Source organism: Lissotriton vulgaris, chromosome 3_1 (genome assembly GCF_964263255.1).
Source record: "Lissotriton vulgaris chromosome 3_1, aLisVul1.2, whole genome shotgun sequence".
Classification (NCBI taxonomy): domain Eukaryota; kingdom Metazoa; phylum Chordata; class Amphibia; order Caudata; family Salamandridae; genus Lissotriton; species Lissotriton vulgaris.
Genome location: NC_141689.1, coordinates 39,067,896 through 39,091,977, shown reverse-complemented (window position 1 = coordinate 39,091,977; position 24,082 = coordinate 39,067,896). Strand labels below are relative to the sequence as shown.

The 24,082-nt window shown below is 45.5% G+C and overlaps 1 protein-coding gene across 6 annotated transcripts in view; it reads left to right on the top strand.

Moving 5' to 3' along the window:
• Positions 1-24,082, top strand: part of LOC147725885 (long-chain-fatty-acid--CoA ligase ACSBG2-like) — a 405,988-nt gene that overhangs the window by 78,856 nt on the left and 303,050 nt on the right. For all 6 annotated transcript variants that reach the window (XM_086960029.1, XM_086960027.1, XM_086960030.1 and 3 more), the window contains one exon: positions 2,667-2,953. In XM_086960029.1, the coding sequence (XP_086816155.1) occupies positions 2,667-2,953 (287 nt within the window). The remainder of the gene's footprint in view (positions 1-2,666; positions 2,954-24,082) is intronic.

Genomic DNA, 24,082 nt, shown 5'->3' with positions numbered 1-24,082 from the left:
CGTGAGTTTTATTACTTGTATCCATTTAACCATAGTGTCTACTTCTTCAGTATGCCATCTGTGTTGTTGGGCGATATACGTTGATAAGCCTCCTCTAGGGTGACCAAAGTTAGAGGGTTTTTCGGCGAGGACGTGAAATTCGATGTATCCCGGGATGGAGATTTGGTGCATGTTCCAGGTTTCTTGTAGCAGTATTAAGTCGTGTTGTTCCAAGAAGTTTGCAGTTTCGTGGTCATGGCACAAGCTGCTGAAACCATGTACGTTCCAGGAACAGAGGCTGATCGTGTGCGGATTTGCAGCAATGGATTCCTCTTGATTGTCAGCTGTTGACCAGTGGTGTGACATGGTATATTTTTCTAAATGACTCGTCTTGTTAGGAGCATTTTTTGTTCAAAGCCGAAGCCACCCAGGTCCAATCTGTTGCCTGTTCACGGGTGCCTCTTTGTGCCGCTGCATTTTCTTGTCTATTTTGTGGTGTATTTTTTTGCGGAGATACCGCACACGCTCCTTTTAAACATGATTTTTGGATGTTCCCCTCAGCCTTTGTCTTTTTACATAAAGTTAAAGTTTTTAAAAGTGGAAAAGGATATTTTTTCCGATCGTCTCGCCTCAGTGTAATGCCCCAGGCTTCAAATGACGAACTCATTTCAAGTATTCTATCAACTGTTTCTTTAGTTGACCAGGTGGTTAAGGACTCTTCTACCTCTGACATATTTTTGGTGCACCTAAATTCTACTGACAAGAGATCTTGAGATTCTATGTCATTCAATTCTGGAATTTCTCTTAATAGCCTCATTATGTTACCTCTATTCAGAGAATCTTGTGGTCCTGATGTCTGGTATTCCGGTATAAATGTCAGTTTATTATTTGTTTCTGCTTGTAATTGTGAACTCGTTTTAGCTTGTGTGTCTTCTTCTAGGTTTGAATTTACTGTTGTTTCCCCTTTTGTTATTATTCTTCTCCCTTGACTTAATGTTTTTATTATTAGATCTTCGAATGGACCGTCTGTTCTTCTCAGATAGGTGGTTGGTTCATTATTCCTGTCCGTGTTTTTATCGATGATTGGGTTTTGTGGTATATGTATGAGCCTTGTTTGTTTGTTTGGTTGGTAAGTACTGCAGGTTCGTCCATCTTCGTTTAAATTTATTTTTATTGGTGTTCCTTTGTTTTCCTTTTCATCTGCTCTTTTTATAGGTTGACTATAGAAACCCATCAAACCCCAGACTCAAGAAGACTCCATACATTCAAAGGACAACATACTACTCATGAAATACATTCCAAGTTACGTAATCAATACATCATGAAATACATTCCAAGTTACGTAATCAATACATCATGAAATACATTCCAAGTTACGTAATAAATACATCACACCAACACAGCTTCTCTACTGCAGCTTCATCTGCTCTTGCTGCTCCTACCAGGCTGCTCCTCTCATGGGCGTATGGCAACTTCTCTACTGCAGCTTCTGCTCCTCTCATGGGCCTACAGCAGCTCCTCTACTGCGGCTTACTCAGCTCTTGCTGTTCCTACCAGACTGCTCCTCTCATGGGCGTAGGGTAGGTTCTCTAATGCAGCTTCTACTCCTCTTACTGCTCCTTCCATGCTGCTCTGTTGCTGTGCACCCAGCAGAGTCCCTAGGGCTGCCCTGAATGCTCTTCCCTGATAAAATGGTTTTTCCATTCCCAACTTGCTTTGGATCTTCCAAGATCCCTCTGTCTCCCCGGAGCAGTGCATTATTCACTGGTCTGTGACTCCGCTACCCTGCTCCAAGGCAGGTCACTCTGGGGGTTCAGGCATCCCAAAGAAAAACCAAAGGAAATGATAGACGGATTGACAATACAAGCACTCACCCCCAGTCAACTGATCTGGGTTTAATCCATCACCGTTCTTTAGCCCACTCTGTCACCCCAGTTCAGACATGGCCATATGCAAATCAGTCTGACCCTGTGCCTCATGGGAACAGTCCAGCCCGAACTGCCAAGCCATGCCTTCCCTGGACCGGAAACAAGCTACCGAGGACCACACGCCAGAACGGGGAGGGGGGAAGTAGGTGATGGACCAATTAATGAGGCTAGAAGATATAGAGGCTGTATTCCAGTGTCTTTGCCTGAAGGAAGACGTCCAGAGGAGGGAAGAGAGAGGATGACAACAGTAAATAGGCACTCATCATAGTGTGTTAAAAACAGGAGAATCTTTGGGAGGGATGGAAGGGTTAAATCTACTAAATAAATGGCTGGATAGTAGACCACAGGGTTGGGAGCCTGTGTGATGATGGAAATTGCCAAGTATAAGCTGTTAAGTGATCCGGAGTCAAGCATCTGTTGAGGTGAGTTCAGGTAGGAAAGCTTTGCCACGGCTATCTGTGAAGGTAGTCTCACTTGCCATGTTTCCACGAAGCAGGGACATGTGTAGACAGCAAATATATATGCAACAGTAATCCAACATGCTAACGAATAAGGATGGAAGGAGAAGGGTGGCCAAGGCGTGAGTGGTGCAGGCACTTATTGGTCCATTGCTGGCTCAAGCTGGCTCCCCTGTCACCCCAAAGTTTTTAGCAATGCAACTACCCAATGGAAGAACATATGCATCATAGTTCCCAGGACATGTGTGGCAAAAGGCCTGTCTTTGAAGTACTAACCATATTCCATCTCATTCCCCCTTAGGACGAAAGTCTGCAGGTGTGGGGAAGAGGAGCTTTCCCATCAAGCTGAATCTGGCCCCAGCGGACAACTTCTTGACAACTGAAAGGGATGGGGCGGTGAGATTACACACAGAAGAGACAGGACCTGCCTCAGAGCCTCCAGTCACCACCCACCAGATGTTATGGGATGCGGCCCAACGTTTCGGCAACCGCCCAGCGATGGCAGTGAAGAGAGACGGGCAATGGAAAACTATTTCATATCTTCAGTACTACCAGGCCTGCCGGGCAGCAGCCAAGAGCTTTCTGAAGGTGAGTCCAAGCAAGCCCCACTGTTCGGACTGGGAGGGTTAATGAAAGAGGAAGATACTTGTTCCTGCTTAAATGGTGACAACAAAATAGTACAGTTCATGATGTAAAATGCTTGGTGCAGTCAAACCTTAGAAATGTAATAAGATATATCTGTATACATTTGTGGACAAAATGTTTGTTTAATTTATTTGTTTGCAGTTCTATATAGAAGGTATCAGATGCTAGAGTCTAAGAGCACTTTACAAGAGAAAAACTGCATGTACTTGAGATTAAATTCAATATTCAAAACTATCAGTAAATAGACAGGAAAACGTTAATGATCATTTACAACATTTCAATATAGTTTCAGATTCCCACTACAATGTAACCTGGCATCAAACTACAGTCTACATATATACGCAAGAGTGAACGCTGTTGTACATTCCTCGTCTGAGGTGGTTAATACGCACCTGGTGTGGCATAATGGCTCGAGGGAATCCAGTGGTGGAGACTTTTGTTAGTTATGCCACCCATCACCTGCTGTTGCTTCAATGTGATACCTCATGTCGGGTGGGTGTACCGCCACATGAGTCCTGTGCTTGGTGTGCTGTAGATTCTGAGCTGCACCTCACTGATGAGACCCAACAAGGCTGATAGTTGTCTGAGTTGCTTGTGTTCACATTCAGAGGAAACGGGAACTGCAGCTCAAGCTGGATTGTTCCTTTTCGAGCAGAGTTAAGGGCCTGATCCGTCACAATGGCGATGGATATCACGTCCACTGAAATATAAATCCCGTAGGATATAATGGCATTTATATTTCAGCGTATGGGATAGCCGTCACCGTTGTGAATGAGTAACCCATCCACTGAGATCTAAATCAGGCCCTAAGATTGATTTACATGCATATTGTAAATGATCATGTACTGTAACACCAAATGGTCAAAAGTGAACAAGTCCACAAGACCGTGTATGATGCCAATCATTAGTTCTTTCTGTTTGTGTTCATTTTCCCGGATCAGCCTCTGGGCAGCCAACCTGTTATTTTGTTCCTATTCAACAAGCTTTCCTAGGATTACAATAAACTGCACACAGAGAGAATTCTTTTACAATCCACAACAAGTTATATCAAGGAATACAAACATTTAGACCTGAGTCACAAAAGTAAGCTAACACTTTTGTGTAGGTTTATTAATGTTTGCTATTCACAAAGGTATTTTCTGAGTAGTATCTTCACGACTGTGGAGTCTCTATATATATATAAAAAGACAGAGCTGTCCCATCTTTGAATGTGCGGAGAGCTACACCTAATAAAGTACCTTTGTGAATAGCAAGCAAACATACATTTACCCAAAAGTGTAAGTGTATCTTTGTACTCTATACCTTAGTTTGTGAAACCCTTCAAACTTCCAGACGGAGGCCAACGTCTGCTTTATATTACTTATATGACACAAGAAGCTGATCAGGAGCAAGAACTTGGGTGTATCAGAACCTTGCCTTACACCAGTTTTATTTAGTCAACCAATACTTGCCACTCCATAGTCTGTATCTGTTCACACACATCCCAATCCCATTTGAACCTAACCTGCAACCTTTGTTGTGAAGCTTTCCAGAGTGCCACACCACAGCCAGTGCACCAAGAGAAATAGATGTGACTTGGACCCTTCTGTAATAGTTATAAACCCAGCACTGCACATGTCTAACCACTGGTACTGAACACCCTCCAATAGAAGATGATGGAGGTAGTGACATGCTACAAAGAGTAAGTTACAATACAAGTGTAGTTTGTGAATACCAAAAAGTAGTACATTTTCTCAAAAGAGTAAGTTACTACAGAAATGCAGCTTGTGAATAGCACTTTGTAGTAATTTCTGTGGTAGTACTACAAGTCTAATACAAAGTGCAGTTTGTGAACCACGCCCATAGATTCAACAGACACTCACGTCTAATGTGCAAAGCCAGTGTCAGAGGGCTCTAGGTCAATCAGAAGTCACTAGACCCCAATGATGACAAGTGGGGTCTTTCACTTCAAGTGTCCTAGGGCCTCCGCACTGCAGACTCTGACCCAGGTACTCCTGTTAGGAAATTGAATCTTAGGGCAGTAGGGCAGAGTAGTCCAAGGCAAGCTCAGGGAAATGTTACAGGGTAGAAATTCAGCAAATCCAAAAAATAGCACTAAACAAATGCCTAGATGAACCTATGCAAAAAAATACATTTATGGCAAATTGTCGGATGGTAAAAATGAATGGGAACAGCCTGTGAAATGCCTTGAAGCCACAAACGGTTAACAATAATGAAAGGTCACAGCAGTTAAGTGTCTCCCTGAATACAGACTAAACCTGTAGGTCAGAGGTACCTTAAATCGCTTGTGCACTAGCAGACCAACATCCCTAAAACTACTGGACATCACTACTGCCTTAATGTACTATTGTTTCATTTACAAAAAGTGGTCGCAAATTGTACCTAATCAACGTTTGTCAGGTAAGCCACAATTTCCAGCCTCTGTGATTGACTGCACTCACAGGGATGGTGGCCTGCAAGGGACAGTAGACTACCATCCCTTTGATTGCATTTCAGAACATCAAACCTTTTTAAAACCAGCCTGTGTTCCTTAAAGGAACCAGTGTTGGTTTAAAAAACAAAAGGTTTTCTGTTTTGACATTTTTAATTATTTAATTATGTATTTATTTAAAGTTTTATAGAGTGTGAACGTGACTCATTAGGGTATCAGAGCACTTTACAGGGACAAGTCAGCAAAATGCAATGAAAAGTCAGCAATTACATATGCATGGTGACGCGTCAGCGATATGCAGACAGAGTCCACAATTACATATGCAGGAATAATGAATCAGTACAGAGAATAGGAGCAACCAAGCAGACAAGAGAAATATCAGAATAAACAAAGCACTGCCACGAAGCAGAGTGCACAGTGAAAGAAAATTAAGGGAGGAATTTGCTCATAAGGAATGTTTTAGCTTCCTTCTTCAAGGTTGACAGAATAGGGATTCTTCTGATGGAGGACGGCAGCGAGTTCCATGTTCCGGGTGCCGCCCCAGAGAAGGCACTGTTATAGGTTATATCCTTACGGAAGCGGGGTGGCTGCAGCACAAGGTCTTTGGCGGACCAGGAGTTTCTGATTCCCTGGATACCAAGAGTTTCTTGGCGAGATATGCAGGGAAATTTGTGTATAGTGCTTTGCGTGTGATACAAGCCAGTTTGAGCTGAACTCTGGCTTCAAAGGGGAGAAGGTTCAATGCCTTCAGATGCGGGGAGATGTGGTCAAATGATTTTGAGCCTGTTAAGAGTCTTGCTGCGGTGTTGAAGCAGGCTTTTAGGGGGGCAGTGGAGATCTTGGGTAGGCCTCATAGGGTTGAGCAGCCGTATTCAATCCTGGAGATAACTAACGCCTTGACTGGGTTTTTTAGGTATGCAGCTTCAAGGAAGTTTTCTCAAATAGCTCAGGTGAAACCTGGAAGTTTTGGCCATTGAGTTGATGTGGTCATGCATATTCATTTGGTTGTCCAGGGTTATGCAAAGATATTTGGCAGATTCCACTATGGTCAGTGTGCAATTAAGTGCTATGATCGAGTTGGTCCATTCCAGGATGTCAGTAGTGTTTTTAAGGGGGGAAATGAGAAGGAACTCTGGGGCATATTATCAAGAACGGCGTTAAACATTATAGCCGGTTTAGCAGCAGAAAACTGCCGCTAAAGCGGGATAATGGGCTTGATAATATGCCCTTGAGAATTCCAATAGAAGTCCATGTTCTTGTGTCAACATAGGCTTCTATTGGAATTCTCCAGGGCATATTATCAAGCCCATTATCACTGCTTTAGCGGCGGTTTTCTGCCGCTGAACCGGCGATAATTTTAATGCCGTTCTTGATAATATGCCCCTCTTTTTTTGTGCATTCAGCTTGAGCCGGTTGCTGGCGAGCCATTGAACCATTAACCTAAGAGCCTCATTCAAACAGTTAATCTCCTCTAGGGATGAGATTTTACAGTAGATCTGGGTATCGTCGGCATACATGGGGAAGGAAATGTTAACAGTGTAGAGTGTTTCAGCTAGCGGTTCGAGGTAGAGACTGAAGAGGGTAGGGGACAGAGTTGAGCCTTGAGGGACACCAAATGTTATCAGAGAGGGAGCAGATAGGTTGATGTTAACTAAGAATCTGTGGGAGCGGTTCCGGAGGAAGGAACCAAACCATTTGATGAAAGTACCTCCTATTCCCATCCTGTGTTCGAGGCATTCAAGTAGTTTCTCGTGGTTGACTGTGTCAAATGCCAAGTATAAATCCAATAGGAGTCAGGTTTTGCCTTGGTGAAGGGCTTGACGAGCATCATCTACAATTTGAAGAATAGTTGAATCGGTGCTGAGCCAGGCCTGAAACGGGATTGGAATTTGTCTAATAGGTTGAAATTAGCGATGTGTTGGCTCAGTTGAAGTTGCACACATTTCTCCAGCACTTTAGCAAGGAGACGAATATTGGATATAGGTCTGAAGCTGTCTGGAATAGCAGGATTCAAAATGGCTTTGGCTTTTTTTAGGATAGGGATGACTTGCACAGTTTTTAGGGAGTCAAGTATGGAGCCTTGAAGAAGGGAGTCGTTGATGATTGTGGTCTAAATGGGAATGATCAATGGGGAGGTCGCTGCCAGGCAGTTGGAGGGGAGTGGGTCATTGAAGTGGCAATTCGGCTTTAAGGAGGATAGAATTTTCGAGATGGAGAGGTCATCATAAGCTTTGAAGTTGAACCAGTGAACTTAGTTTTTGGGTGTTACCAGGGGTGGATGAGTAGAGAGATGGGTCCCTTCAGGAGGGGGTGGGAAGTTTGAGGCAGCATTAAGTTTGTTTCCTAGGGAATTAATTTTAACTGTAAAGAAGGACGAGAACTCCTCACAGGTTATTAGGTATTTTGTAGTTTCTTTGGAGGTTTTGACTAGTTTGTTTGATTGAAGTTTGACCATTTCAAAGAGCTTGTGTGGTATGTTTTTAGCATTATCCAGTGCAAATCTGAAGAACCCTTTTTTGGATTTGAGGATGTTTCTGTGATATGAGTTTCTGGTCTGCCGGAGAAGTTTTAGTTTGGAGGCTGAGGGGTGCAGTCTCCAGTTTCTTTCTGTTAGCTGGAGAGCTCGCCTTTCGTTATTGAGGGGTCTGTTGAACCAGTGGTTGCTGTCTTTGATTAGGGTTCTTTTTAGCTTTAACGGGGCAAGATCATCAATAATGTTGGACATAGTCGAGTTGTAGTGCTCTGTGAGGTAATTGACCTAGGAACGATTTGGAGTGGTGTAAGTCATTCTCGCAGCGAGCAGTCAGCTTCTCGAGGTCGAGGCTCTTAATGTCTCTGAGCCAGTGTTATGGGTTCACAATCTGCCCTAGTCTCTTCATGAGTTCACCAGGTATCAAGAAATCAAGAAGGTAATGGCATAGTGATTTGACCAGTCGCACAGGACAATTACGTTAAGCCTGACCCACGATGGTTTTGCGATGATCCAATACAGCTTGGAAGCTTTCGTGTGAGGTGGTAGAGTGCAGGCTTGAGTGAGTCTTTGGTCAACAAGGCATGCTTTGACGGCGTTGAACTGTGGGTCTATGGGGTAATTCCAGAGCATATTAAAGTCATTGAGGAAGATGTCATTGGAGTGGGAGGAAGCCTTAGCAGTAATGATTTCCATGAGGTGATCAATGAAAGTGTTGTTCTTGCCTGGGGGATGGCAGAAGATATGCAGTTTGCAAAACTGAGTAGTGGTATTACCAATGGAGAGAGCGAGATATTTGCAGGAATTAGTGGGGTCAGAATGGAGTTCAGTGACGAGGAGGTCTGAGCCGTAGATGCAGGCAACACCTCTCCCTTTTTTAATTTGTCTGTCAAGCCTAACAATGAAGTAGTTTAGCGGGACCAGTAAATCTAGATAGGGTGATGAAGATTCATTGAGCCATGACTCGGTCAGGATAGCTACGTCAGGTTTCTGTCACAGGATGAGGGCGGCGATGTCAGAGGTATGCTTCACTGCTGATCAGCAGTTGAGTAGAAGGCCAGAGAGTGTAGCGTCGGGGCAAGTGTTGGAAGTAGGGAAGGATAGGGGTACTTGCATTAAGTTGTTGCCACCTTTGCCAACTTCCGCCAATGTTTGGACAACATCTGTGCCTGGATGATCATCAACCACCTTAGGCTTAATACTGACAAGACAGAAGTCCTGTTTTTTAACCAGAAAATTCCAATATCCCCCAGCCTGTGGTGGCCCACAGTACTTAACCCTTCGCCCACCCCTGTTCAATCAGCACGTAACCTTGGTTTTCAATTTGATGACTCACTCTCCTGTAAAGCGCAAATCAACAAGGTCACCTCAGCTTGCTTCGCGAAACTTCGCATGATTAAAAAGATCTTTCCTTACCTCCCCTTGGACGCCCGCAGAACGATCACTCAGGCCCTTATTACATCTCATTTAGACTACGCCAACAGCTTATATGCCGGTGCCCCTCAATATTTGATCGATCGTCTTCAGATCGTGCAGAATGCGGCAGCCAGACTGATTGGAAATATCCCCTACCGTCAGTCGGTTGCTTCTTATTGCAAAGAGCTACACTGGCTTCCCATTGCAAGCCGCATTCAATTCAAGATTCTCACCCTCGCCTTTCGTGCTATCAAAGGCCTTGGGCCAGGATACCTGAAAAAGCGAGTGGTAATATCTCAATCTATCAGATCATTGAGATCTAACAATTTACGTCTCTTGATTGTACCACGCTTCCGACGATCCAGAATGGGCGGCAGAGGGTTTAGCGTAATGACTGCTAAACTATAGAACTGCCTCCCACTTGACCTCAGGTTCTGCCCGTCTGAATCCCTCTTCCGTAGTAAATTAAAAAGGTGGCTGTTCTCCAGATCATGATTCTAGTCCTACAATCGGCCCGTTACTCTCCTTCATTCCTGAGTTTCTGTTTTAGCGCCGGGACACCCCTCCGGGGGTAGCTGCGCGCTGTAGAAACTACTTAAATAAATAAATAAATAATTTACTCCTCGGTTATGGAGAGAAGATGTATATATTAGTGTTGATGAAGACCGTCGGGATTCAGTAATCAACTTTCATGTCTGGAGGAAGGGGAGAGTTGAGGGAGGTCTTGAGAGATAGGAGGAGGGCTAGGGTTTCATCCTCCGAGAGGTAGTTGGGATGTTTGCGAGGGTGAAGGTGTCTGTTGGCCAGCGGCATGGGTTGGAGGGAAAGCATGGTGAGCGGGGGAAGGACTGAGTTATGGGAAGGCTTAAGGATAGCGATAGTGTTCAGTGAGGTGAAGAATGTTCTTCAACTCCAGTATGGAATTCTGGATGCTCTGAACTATGTTGGATGCTCTGATGTTCAGGGTTTCAAGGTCCAAAGGTAAAGGTAGAACTTGCGGGAAGGGACCCTGTCGATCAGGTCAAAATCTGGTGGGATGAGCGGGAGGCCTGTTGGATGAGCTTGAACACCCTAAGGCTAGGTTTCTGGGAGGAGGGGAGTGAGGAGGGCTAAGCGAGCTTAGAGGTGTGGTCAGGGGGCTGTTGAGGTGGGTGAGGCTCAGAGGGATGGTCATGGAGCTTTTGGGATGGGGCTCAGGTGAGCTGAGAGTGATGTGTGTGTTAGGTACTGAGGGAAACGGTGATGAGAGGATGTGGAGGAGGAGGGCGGTGGCAATGGCGTGTTGTCAGAAGCAAGAGGTTTCAAACTCTATAGTAGCATAAGAAAGGTACGGTCCAAGGATTGTTCTGGGAGTGGAACACTTTAGGGAGAGTCAAGCCTCCCCAACCTTTGTGAGGGAGTGTGGGAGTGCATGGGGGCGTAGCAGCAAAATATTATATCTTTTACAACTTTACCTACATGCTGTGACACACCATCAACATTGTATACTGCTTAACACTGAATATTTCATGAGAAATCATATTCTTGTTTTTAAACGAGTTCATCTAGCACCTACTAAGGACCTAGAACTCAGTAGCTCACAGCTACTTCCACGACACAGACAAAAAAGAAGCCCAAGAAAGAGGTTGATACCAAGCGTGTCTACTCCCAGAGGTACTAACGCTTCCATCCCAGCGACTTACGTGGCAAGGTTCTAAAGGCTGGTAGAGCAATAATGGGGGTATACTGTGCTCCTAGAAGCCCCCTAACCAGCAGGATGCTGCTGTGATGCTTCTACCTCTCTGAGGCCACGTCACCATAATATACACATTCTTGAGCCCACGCACTGATTTACGGTGCACTCTATTGCCCCAGGCTACTTCTTGGGTGCAGTTGAAGGCCACTTAAGACTTTCTTTTCATGGTTGCATTAGCTTTTTACACTTCAGAGTACATTTCTGATTATACTTTGACTTTTTATAATAACGTTAAAAAACTGGGGTTTTCTCCATGTCAGAATCTGCTTTCCCACATCTACCATGTAGGGTCACAGAGACCATGTCACACTGCCCTTTTGAGTCATAAGTCTCTGCTAATACCCTAAAATGTCCACCACTATATCCAGGCGGCCACACCCGGAAGACAGAAGAGAACAAAGATTACTACAAACGCTGTCCATCTCCTTGCCAAGCTGATATGCTCCTGGGCATTGACCTGCATCTGCGGTAGGAATGCTGCTCCTATCCCCTGATACCTAAGAGACAACAGTAACCCATGCCTTTTAATGAAGTGATAAAAACCTCTCACATTCCATGCCACCAATTAAACCAGTCTAGTCATATATCAGTCAATCGAGCACCCAGGTGCCCATTGCGGCTTCCAATATGCACCCAGCCACTAACACTAGTAAGTAAATTCACACCACCCAGTACAGTTCCCTGTCCTTCCGTCAAACTAGAATAAAAGATAATAACTACCCCAGATGTATCACTCTCTTTCTTTGTGCAACAGGATCTAATCCATGTCCTACACTCAGTCTTGTTTAGATGATTCAGTACCTGCAAGAAAAAACATAAATGAGTGTGCTATCCATACACAGGTTCCTATTAGGAAACTACTATTCTTCCCAAAATCAAGCCTTTAAACTGTTTGGGTATTTACCACAGTATACCCCTGATGTGGCTGGCACAGGTAACACCAGTGGGTTGGTGGAACAGTGAAAGGCGTTATCATTGAGAACGGAGGAATGGCGTAGCCCATTTCCTTCATCCAATCTTGGAGAAAGAAATCCATTTCTGCCACCTTTGGATCTGGCCTCTAGCTGAAATATCTGTCAATGTGGTGATCCATTTATGATACAAAGAGATCTATTATGAACAAACCCGATCTGTTCACAAGTCCATTGAATACCCTGTGAGAAAGTTTCTAGTGGCTCATGTCTTGTATATGCCTTCAGTGTCAGTCCACCACATGATTGGAGGTCTCCAGGAGGCATTCAGCTGTGACTGAGATCTGGTGTTCCAGGCAGTAATCTGTTATGTCATTGACCACACCTGATGGTGTTCAAGATCTTGCTCCCCCAGATAGTCAATATATCAATCAGCTGAGATGTCGTCCATCTTGAAGGGGACACATCATTCGACCATGTCCTTGGTCCAGCATCGCACTGCGAAGGAGCCTGCCTAGAGAAATGGGAAGGTTGATGTGTTCGCAGAGGGGGAACAAATTCCCCTTGTATACTGAGGGTCCCTGGGGTCCTACTAGCCCACCAGGCACCTCCAGTATGAGCCAGGGGGCTGCACTGCAGAGAGGTGTTCTGAGGCCACGCCCCTTTTTACACCTCTCTGCAATGCAGCTCTGCGGCACTTACTGGAGGTAGCTGGTGGGCTAGTTGCACCCCAGGGACCCTCAAGATTCAAGGGGAGTTAATGCCCCAACTAAAAACGAGCCACGGGGCGAGTTTGCACAGTGGTGAAGGGAGGGGGAGGGGCCTGAGTTCACATGTGTGCAAACACGTCCTGTGGCGCGGTTTAAGTTGGAGAATTAATTCTTTGTTAATACTGAGGGTCCATGGGGGCCAACTAGCCCACCAGGTACCTCCAGTAAGCGCCACGGAGCTGCGTTACAGAGTGTTGTAAAAAGGGGCGTGGCCTCAGAACACTTCTCTGCAACGTAGCCCCCTGGCGCATACTAGAAGTACCTGGTGGGCAAGTTCGCCCCCAGGGGACCTCAGGATTCAAGGGCACTTCATTCTGCAACTTCAAACGCGCCAAAGGACGTGTTTGCACACATGTCACCTCAGGCCCCGCCCCCTTCCTTCACCATTGTACAAATATTCCTGTAAAATCACCCAAACTACGAAATACGATTTACTCACCTGTTATCAGGAGAGAACCCAGTGCGGCATCTTTTAGCGCAGCTCTGACCCTGAAAAGTCATTCTAAGTGTACTTACAGTAACTTGTATTTCGTTACATAGGAATCCATTGTGTGGTTTTCAGCAGAAAAGTTTCTAAGTGTTGATTTTTTAAACGTACAAATACTCCTCTAAAATCAGCCGGACTACGAATTCCGATTTACTCACCTGTTATGAGGAGTGACCTCAGTGCTTCTTTTAGCCCAGCACTGACCCTGAAAAGTAATTCTAACCATACTTACCAGTAACTTGTATTTCCTTCCATGGGAATCTATTGTCTGGTTTTCACCAGTAAAGTTTCTATTTTCACAAACTACAAATATTTCTAAAAAATCACTTGTATGACTTCAACACATTCTTTCAACTGTTTACAGGAGATGCACCAGTGCTGGATCCAAGATCCACCACTGAGTAAGAAAAAGTAACGATAACACTACTTACATGCTAAGTGAATTTCCTCCATAGGGTAACATTGAGTGGTTTCACTTGGAAATTATTTTAAGTGTGGAGTTTTGGAACTTAAAAACATTCACCTAAAATCAGCCGAACAACGAATTCCAATTTACTCATCTGTTATCAGGAGAGACCTTAGTGCTGCATCTTTGAGCCCAGTACTGATCCTGAAAAGTAATTCTAACCATACTTAGCATTAACTTGAATTTCCTTCCTTAGGCTAAAATTGACTGGTTTCACTTGGAAATTCTTCTAAGTGAGGAGTTTTTTAACTTCATAAAATTCCTATAAAATCAGCAGAACTACGAATTCCGATTTACTCACCTGTTATCAGGAGTGACCTCAGTGCTGCTTCTTTGAGCCCAGTACTGATCCTGAAAAGTAATTCTAACTGTACTTACCAGTAACTTGTATTTCCTTCCATAGGAATCCATTGTCTGGTTTTCACAAGAAAAGTTTCAAAGTGTCTATTTTTACAAACTAAAAATATTCCTTAAATATTGCCTGTATGACTTAAACACATTTTTTCAACTGTTTACGGGAGATGCACTCGTGCTGGATCCAGGAGCCACAAATGAGTAAGAAAAAGTAACTACTTACCTGCTAAGTGAATTTCCTCCCAAGAATAACATTGGTAATTCTATGTGAAAAAGTTTCTAAGTGTCATCTTTTAAAATACAATAAAATTCTTTAAAAATCACTCCTGTAACCAAAATGCTTTTACTCAACTGTTTATAGGAGATGTCCCAGGATTGAATCTAAGATCCGGTCCTGTGGTTAGAAAAGTAATCCATGAAGTAATTAATTGCATTTAACTAGAAATACACATTGAGCTCCATTTTGTATTGTGTTTGAAATTGAGTTGCCCATTGCAACAACTGTAACTACTGTACTTAAAAGTCTATTGTCTATTTGCAAAGTATTTAAACTAAAGTAATTCATTCTGAGAAAGTATATTTTGTAATGTAATGTATAATGTATTTATAATGTAATTTAAAAAATAAAATATCTCAAAACAAATAGTTAAAAAAATGTAGTAAATCAAGAAAATAAATATAACAATTAATACATTTAAAAATTGTCATTTACCAAACCTTTGAAATTCACTGAAAAAACCATAGGTTTCAAAAATGTTATAGTTAGGAATTAGCATTTAAAAAACCTTTGATATTCACTGAAACAACCATAGGTTTCAGACATGTTATAGTTAGGATTACCATTTAAAAAACCTTAGAAATTCACTGAAAACACCATAGGTTTTAGGGGTGTTATAGTTAGCTGGACATTTCACTCAAACAAAACCATTGATCAGTGATGTAATTTGAGATGTCATCAGTGATGTCACCGACCATGTCATGAATGATGTAATATATGACATCATCAGCAGTGGATTGCGGACGTGCGAGTTATACTTAGTACAACTAACTATAACGGAGGAATTTCAATGGTTTTGTACGAGTGAAACTATACCACCCCTAAAACCTATTGTTTTTCAGTGAAAAAAAAAGAAATATATATATATATATATATATATATATATATATATATATATATATATATATATATATATATATATATATATATATATATTACGCTCGAACTTTTCAAAGTTCAAAGAAAAGATGCAGCACTCAAGGAGGGGTTGTGAAGTCACGGAAGGTTTTATTAGGGGAGAAAACCGCAACAGACGCGTTTCGGCGTGAGCCTTCGTCAGTGTATCAATAGTGACTTAAAAACAGCATGTTAATAAAGTTTCTTTACAATCAATGACAACGACATAGGACTAGACCCTCAAACATCACTATAAGCGCCATCTTGGAATGTTGTTATATCCAACATTCTTCCACATACGAAGATCGATTTAGCATATACTGATTATCTTCGTATTTGTGTTAAGAGGGTATATCATTTATAAGGATGTCACAAGGTTTTGACGTAAAATAAACCCGCGGATCGGCTAGTGTCCTATGTACAAGATGTCCCATCATGATTATAGCATTTCCTATATACTGAAAATAACAACACAGTTCATCAAAAAATAACATCACGATTCATCAAAGATCAATATTAATCAGTTCAAGATTCAAAATTTACAGAATACATTATTGAGTTTGCTGGCATTGATTCAGTTAATGAATTCAGTATGCTCAACTAGGAAGATCTTTTTTCTCCATAAACTCAAATAAAAGATGTTTTTCTTTTTCGTATGCACAAGGATCAGATCAAATCACAGTAACATTGTATGATCAATGGTATACTGCAAGCACTGTAATAACTGTATAGATGGTAATTAAGTGCAGGGCAGACCTCAGATAAAGCAAAGAGCAAAACAATACAAAACTAAACAAAGTTCATATAAGACAGCAGAAGGAAGAATTTTCAGATTTTGAAAAGGGATCAGTGTCTCTTTTCTATCTGCTTGTATATATGGTACCTCCTTTCATATTCATATCCCAAACAAACGTTGGAGACTGCAGATACTATGCGTCCAGTAATGGCATGGTGATGAAAGGTCCCTATTCTATCTTCGTTAAGAGGCCATTCCCAGAAAGTGATCTAGTTGTTATAGTGTCACTTTCCTAGATGGAATGCCATTTCTTCTCCACTGTTGAGTCCTCTTGGATGTTTGGTAGAGAGGTCTATGATATACCTTGATTCTAACCTGCGGAGTCTTCTCAGACGATCGCCTCCTCTAACATTGGGTGGGACAGTGTCCAACCCAAAGAATTGGAGCTTATTACGATCCTTGCCATGCTCTTCAGCAAAGTACCGGGCAACCGGGTAGGCAGTATCCACCTTTTCGATTGCCCGTAGATGTTCCAATATCCTCAGTTTGAGTTCCTTAATTGTACTGCCGATGTAGTGGAGGCCACATGGGCCGAGCAAACAGTACACTACAAACTGGGAACTGCAGGTTATGAATTTCTTAATGGGCAATGTTCTCCCTGTGTCAGATATAGTATACAACAGCACTCTTCTGCTGCCGGCACAGGCTTTGCAGCGCCCGCAAGGAAAAAATCCCATCATCTGTTTCAAGGTATTAGTTTTGGGTATGGGCTTCTCCAAATGACTGGAGACCAGCATATCGCCCAGTGATCTTGCTCTACTAAATGTTAATAGAGGATGGGCAGGTAAAGCTTCTTTCAGTATGCTGTCCGTTTGTAATATATGCCAGTTCTTGTTTAGCATTGCTCTTAGGTCATTGGCACCTAATGAATAGGGGGTAATCAATCTGAACTTCCCTTTATTAGCGGCAACTTTTTTCTCTCGGCCACCACCTTGGTTGTCGGTAGTCAATAATGTTGCCCTTCGTATCCTTCTTATTTTTTTCAGTGTTTTATTTAGAAGTTCCTCACCATAACCCCTAATAGAAAAGCGCGCCAAACACTCTGAGGCAGCCGCCTCGAAATCTGAATCCCTTGAGCAATTTCTTCGGAGCCTAAGAAGTTCTCCGTAAAGAATGCTCTTTATGAGCTGGGGAGGGTGGCTACTACTATTATAAAGGTAAAACTCTGTCCTTTGAGCCAGGTAAACTCGAAAATTACACCACCAATCGCAACACCCAATACAGCGTTGGAAAGGGGGGTCCAGTAGATGGACATAGGCTATAAAAAAAATAAAAATAAACGTTATTTAAAAAATAAACAATAAAAAAAAGTAGTCCCCAAGAAGTAGCGCCGGCCGTGTGTGCTAACAACCTGCGTGCTGACATCATCGGAGGACAGGAACGCAAGGAGGAGCGGACAACAGCGCGGGTAGGAGCGGAACACTTAGCCAGACTGGCGGGAATGAGGTACATGAACCGCGGGGAAGAGCGGTGAAGTAAGGCGGACTGGAGCGGAATGGAGGACAACAGCGCATGGAGGAGTGGAGAACGTAGCAAGACTGCAGCGCCATGAGGTATGTGAAACGCGGGGAGGAGCGGTGAAGTACGCGGGGAGGAGCAGTAAGTGAGGCAGAATGGAGCGGGATAGCGGACTGCAGCGGGGCGTGTAGACTGGCTTGGTGTAGTGGGGGGCGGTGAAGTGAGGCGGACTGGAGGGTGCAGACATTTAAGTGAGAGTAGTGGGGGGCGGTGAAGGGAGGCGGACTGGAGCAGGGGCCTGGGTTTGTGTGACTGGGAGCAAGCGCTGAGGTAAGGTGCACGCAAGCCTGGAATGCTGCCCCCAGCCCCCTTCTGCCCCAGGCAACGCTGGGGCGGGCTGCTAGTATATATATAAAAGCACAAAGCTCCACTTGTGGTTATTAGGTTGAAATGGACCAGGGGAAGGTCACAAGTTCATGCTTATTGCAGTGGAGCGTGGGTCGAACACAGGTTCCAAGTTATTTCTGCTGAAAAGTTACTTTCTCAAAGTCTGCTAGAAGAGTTCTGTTTATGGTGATGTGGGCCTCTAGGAGGTTGTTGGCGCAAGTAGCAGGTTGAGCGTCACAGACAGTCATGGCTGTAGTGCAAAGACCCAGTCATCGCTGGAACATCCCTTTGCCAATAGTCATGGGCTATCGGTGCGAAGTGCATTTATTGTGTTGTCGACTGTCGTAGACAAGTCACTGTCAGAGCAACTGCGGGCCCCGCTAGAGCTTCTTGTTGACGGTCTTCACGGGTGGTCAATTCTCATCACAAAAAAGTCACTTTGTGGTTGCCAGGAGCTGAAAACATAGGTATTTGCACCTTTTCTAAAGGGGGCCATCCAAAGTCCCAAATCCTGTAGCTACCTCTTATGGATCAGCACCCACTTCAGCCAGTAACAGGGCTCAGGCAGGTCCGGTTGATGTTGGTCAACAGGGCAGTTGCAAGTAGACCTCTGGAAGCTTGGTGTGTCCTTCTAGCTCTCACAAGTCAGCCACTTGATCCTTGGAGTTATTATGTGTGGCCTGGGTGCATTGCAAGGTCAAGTCTTCATTCTTCAGTCAGCAGGGCAATCTTTCTACTGAATCCATTCTTGCACAGGCCCAGGAGTGTTCAGATGAGAGGTTCTGAAAGTCCCATTTTCATCCTTGGTGTCAGCCGTTGTGTGGATGAATTCCCTGACCTACCCTCAAAACAGGTTGGGTCAGTTCTTTCCCGGTCCTGGTTCCCAACTTTTTAGGGCAAGTAAGGCAAGGGCAGGCCATTGTCAGGTTCCTTTTTGTATGCTGCTGTTAGAGCCCATTGAAGGGTAAACAGGGAATAATCCTTCACCTCCCTAGCCATCCTGTCAGGAAGACCAACTCCCATCACATCTAGGATTTCTTTGTTCCCATGTTTGAAAGAAATAGCCAACCAAAATCAGATGTTACCACTCAAGAGGATTTCAAATACAAATAATTTGAGTGTGAACAGCATTTCTCTAACTGCTCCCAGTTGGAGGTTAGCACTTGTTAAGTGAACTAATGGAACCCAGAGTTAGTCCACAGAGAGATAGCCGTACAGCAGTTAAATATGATTTTAGGAGTTTTTCACTTTCAGGACATGTAAAACTTAAACCCACGTGTCCTACTTTTTGAATACCATGCACCCTGCCCTATGAGCCTTTAGAACATGCCTTAGTGGTGACTTATAAGTATTAAAGAGGACGGTTTTGACTGGACAAAAGGTTTATTTTGCAGGTTGAAATTTAAAACGGCACAACAGGCTGCAGTGGATAAGCCTGCAACATGTTTTAAAAGGCTATTTTAGCGGGTGGCACAATAAGTACTGGTGCCACTAGCAGCATTTAATTTAGAGTTCCTGGGCAGTGTCATTTACAAGAGATATATAAATAAATGTAATATGAGTATGAGTATGAAAAAGGCTTTTTTTTGATAAAAACATATCTTATAAGCATAAACATAAAACAATACTTTAACATCATAAAAAGAGTTCGTTTTCCATCAACATGAACACCTAGGTGACAACTTCTTACAATTTTTCTTAAAAAGTAGACATATTTAATCGCAAAAGTAGAAAAATAAAAGCTACTTGCACATAAGAATAAAATCACATATAATATTTTCTCTAAGCCTTTTCGATCTGATAGACCAGGCCCATCTCAAAAACTTTGACAGACCACATACATACAATAATCGAGTATCGGATTTGAGAATGCGCAGCGCTACAGAGTGGTGTCTAGTACCCAGTTCTCTACATAACGGTTTGAGCCAGAAGTTCCTCAGTGATTTGTAGGCCGGACATGCGAACAGGATGTGTGCTATTGATTCTATTCTGGACTCGCAATTGGGGCAAAAAGGGGATGTTTGAAAAGGGACTTTCCAACAGGCAGTCAGTTCGCGTATTGGTAATATACCAACCCTAAATTTGAAATACAAAGCCCTATCAAAGGGCTTCTGAATAATGTCGAGATAGGGTTCACGAAATGCAACATCCTTGATCCTCAAAAAGTCATCGGTTATTCTGCCTAATTTGGGGGCAGAGATGCATTTACTAGATACCCAACTCCAATAAAGTTTCTTCAATACTGCTTTCGGTGGGGCAGATCTGTTTTCCCATGCATCGTTGAGGCCCAAATCACAAAGTAAGGATTTAACATCTTTGAGTCACTTAATTTTATGCCATCCCATCGTGGACATTACTTCCGACAAACCTTCCGCATACTTTGCTTACTCCGGCGCTCGCCACAGTCGAGCCCATAATAAGAGCGGTCAGAGTTTTGCCAGGTCCTTAATCGAATGACACCCCAGATCAAGTAACAGTGGGACCGTAGGGGTACTCTGAGAGAGTGCCATTAGATCTTTGAGGAATGTATTTTCGATCTTGTTAACTGTTCCGTATTACTTGTTCCCCACAGTTCGGCTCCGTATAGTGCCGAGCTTACTCCTCTTGCCTTGTATATTTCAATAACCAGGGCGATGGGTCTAGTTGAGGAGGAGCGTTGTTCCTTGAGGATGGCCCCCCCCTACCCTTTTATGGCATAAAAGCATTTTCTGTATGTGAGGGTTCCACCGGAAAGACGTATTCCAAGATAATCAAATATGGTAAACCTTTCCAGTGGTACAAGGTTCAAGACTGGGGGCCTGCCAAGCTTCTTTGGTGGATTCAGCACCAAATACTTGGTCTTATCTGTATTTATTACAAGCCCTCTCAGGATACAGAAGAACTGGAAACTATCTAGGAGGCTCTGGAGGCCCAAATGGCACTAGGAGGGTGTCATCAGCGAATAGGAGAGTTGGAATGCGCTCGCCAGGTGCGTAATGTAAATGTAAATGTGCTGGACTTGTAAAGCGCACAGCTGCCCGTAAGCGTCCCGGCGCTTGCTTAGGGAACCCGTCCTGGTATTCCCCTGTGAGAAACCACGGCAGGGTGTCCACAAGGTGAAAGCCAGGCATCCAGCCGCGAGGGGCCGTAGTGGAGATTAAGCAAGCTATTGCCCAGAGTCGCAGAGTGTGACCCCGTGAGTTGGGTAGGCACCAGAGCGAGAATTGTTGAGTCCATGGAATTTTGAGCCCGAGACCTGCCGAGGCGGGGAATCGAACCCTGGTCCACGGTCGATCTCAGCTTCCGGGTCTGCCGCCTCTAACCACTGAGCCACGCTTCTCCACTGGTGCGTCAGATGGACTTTGCAGCAGGTGCTCCACCACACCGTTCACGTAAAGTGAGAACAGAGTGGGAGCAAGAACACATCCCTGGCGGACACCCCTATTCACTGGAATTCTATTTGTCTTCTGCCCCTGTGGGCCCCACCTCACTTGCGCGAAGTTACCATCGTGGAGCCTCACTAATATTGACAGAATGTTCAAGGGAATCCCTATTTCAGACAACACTTCCCATAAACGTTCCCGGGGCACCAGATCGAAGGCAGTCTTTGGATCAATGAACGCGAGGTAAAGACTGCCTTTTCCTATAAGAACCACTTTCCAATAAATAAGTAGCAATCTAAATGCCTGCTCTATAGTCCAAGTGCCAGACCTAAATCCCGCTTGGTAGTCCGAGAGGATTTTATTTTCCCCGGCCCATTGCAAAATTCTCTCGAGTACCACCTTCCCAACAACCTTCTGAGTGGAGTCGATCAAACCTATTGGACGGTATTTGGCAGGGTCGCCACTGTGCCCCTTTTTGAAAATTGGGACGACCTCTGCCCCCTTCCATGACTCATGGATTGTGGCGCCGTTATCAATGGCGTTAATTAAGATGGAAATAAGCTTTCCCCATTTAAGCAGATCAGAACGAAGAAGGTCTCCGGGGATACCATCAGGCCCTGCTGCTTTATGTGGCACAATGCACTTAATCGCATTTTCCACTTCTTTCTCTGTAAATGGGTAGCTATTAAGTTCCCCCAGGGTTGCAGAGAAGCTTTGAGCGATGGACTCATTTAGACCGCTGTTAGACGGGGACCCGGAGGGTCGGCCGAGCAAGGGGGAGAGGCCTCCTGGCGAGGGCCCTCTCCTTAGATCGTACGGACGAGCAACTACCCCCCCACAGATGGACGCCACACAAAGATAGGTTCTGTACACTTTTATCGGTATTCGTAGGCAGGTTAAACTTGACGATACAGCAGGACCAGGATATGATGATCCCTTTAATTCTAGTCTCTGGGGGAAGGGGGTAGCGGGACAGTCTCAGTACCGGTCCGGTACAGGGGTAGCTGGTGTTGAGCTCTCAATCCTCGAGCTGGAGGGTTCACCAGTAGGGGCCGCGGCAGCGCCAGCAGGCCTTCAAGGGTGGTTTACGAAGGGGAGCCGCGGCAGCGCCAGCAGGCCTCCAAAGATGGTTCACGAGGATGGGCCGCGGCAGCGCCAGCAGGCCTTCGAAGATGGTTCACGAGGATGAGCCGCGGCAGCGCCAGCAGGCCTTCGAAGATAGTTCACGAGGATGAGCCACGGCAGCGCCAGCAGGCCTTCAAAGATGGTTCACGAGGATGAGCCGCGGCAGCGCCAGCAGGCCTTCAAAGATGGTTCACGAAGAGGAGGGGCCGCGGCAGCGCCAGCAGGCCTTCAAAGATAGTTCACGAAGAGGAGCCGCTGCAGCGCCAGCAGGCCTCCAAGGATGAGTTTGTCTCGGTGTCTCTCGACTCCAGGATACAACTGCCTTCCTGCTCTGGAGCTACCCAAATTATAGGTCTGGCGCCCTTTGATGTCCGGACCCTCGCACTTGGAGGTCAGGGGGTCCGGGATGAGGGAGTCCATACACCCAGCGGGGGGGTGGAGCCAGCGCCCAGGGAGGCTGGGGGCGATCGAAACCAGGCGGAGGGGAGCCATCGACACTCCTTCTTCCATTGACCCGCCAAGTGGTCTCTTTACCCCCTGGGTGGATGGTGGTGCCTCGATGTCGGGGCTTGGCTGGGCCTGAGGCGGAGGTCGACCCGCGGCCACGAGGCCTGGTCGTGACGGGTCCAAGATGGCGGCTGGGCCGGGGACGATGGTTCGGGTAGGGACCCGGGCCAGCCGAGAATGTTGTGGTTATGAGCCAGGGTTCCGTCAGGGAAGAGCTGGGGGTTGACCCGGCGGGCTGCAGGTGTGGTTCTTGTTCGGGGAACAGAGGTGGCAGTAGTCCGGGACCCGCCATGCGGGGAGGGGTCGGGCATGCCACGAGGCCTGTCCAACATGCGTCCCCCCCAGCTGAAGGCAGGGAGAGTCACACATCCTCTTGGGTAATCTCCTCGCCGAGGCGGAAGAAGCGGGACAGGCCATCTGCGTTGGCGTGGTCTTGGCCTGGGCGATGCTCCACAGTGAAGTCCATCCCTTGCAGGGAGATGGACCAACGCAACAGCTTCGAATTCTCTCCCCGCATCTGCATCAGCCATTGCAGGGGACGGTGGTCTGTTTGCACCCGGAAGTGGGTACCGAAGAGATAGGGCCGGAGCTTCTTGAGGGCCCACACCACGGCGAAGGCCTCTCGCTCTATGGTGCTCCAGCGTTGTTCTCGGGCCAGCAGGCAGTGGCTGATGAAGGCCACTGGCTGGTCAACTCCCTCTGTGTTGATTTGGGAGAGGACGGCCCCAACGCCGTGATCGGAGGCATCTGTCTGTACTATAAATTCCCGGCTGTAGTCGGGGGCTTGGAGCACTGGGGCGGTGCACATGGCGGACTTGAGGTTCTCAAAGGCGGCCTGACACTCGGGGGTCCAGTGTACTTTCGGGGGGTTCTTCTTGGACGTGAGTTCTGTGAGGGGCCCCACAATGCTGCCATAGTCCTTCACGAAGCGCCGGTAGTATCCGGTGAGCCCCAGGAAGGCTCGGACCTCTGTTTGGGTGACCGGGGGCTCCCAAGCCTGAATTGCCGCGATCTTGAGTTGGAGAGGGGCCACTTGGCCACTTCCTACCTGGTGCCCCAGGTAGGTCACGGACCCTTGGCCGATTTGGCACTTGCTGGCCTTTATTGTTAGTCCCGCCCGCCGGAGGACGGTCAGGACCTCCCGGATGTGTTGGAGGTGTTCTGCCCAGTGGCGACTGTACACACCAATATCGTCCAGGTAGGCGGCGCTGAACTCCTCCAGC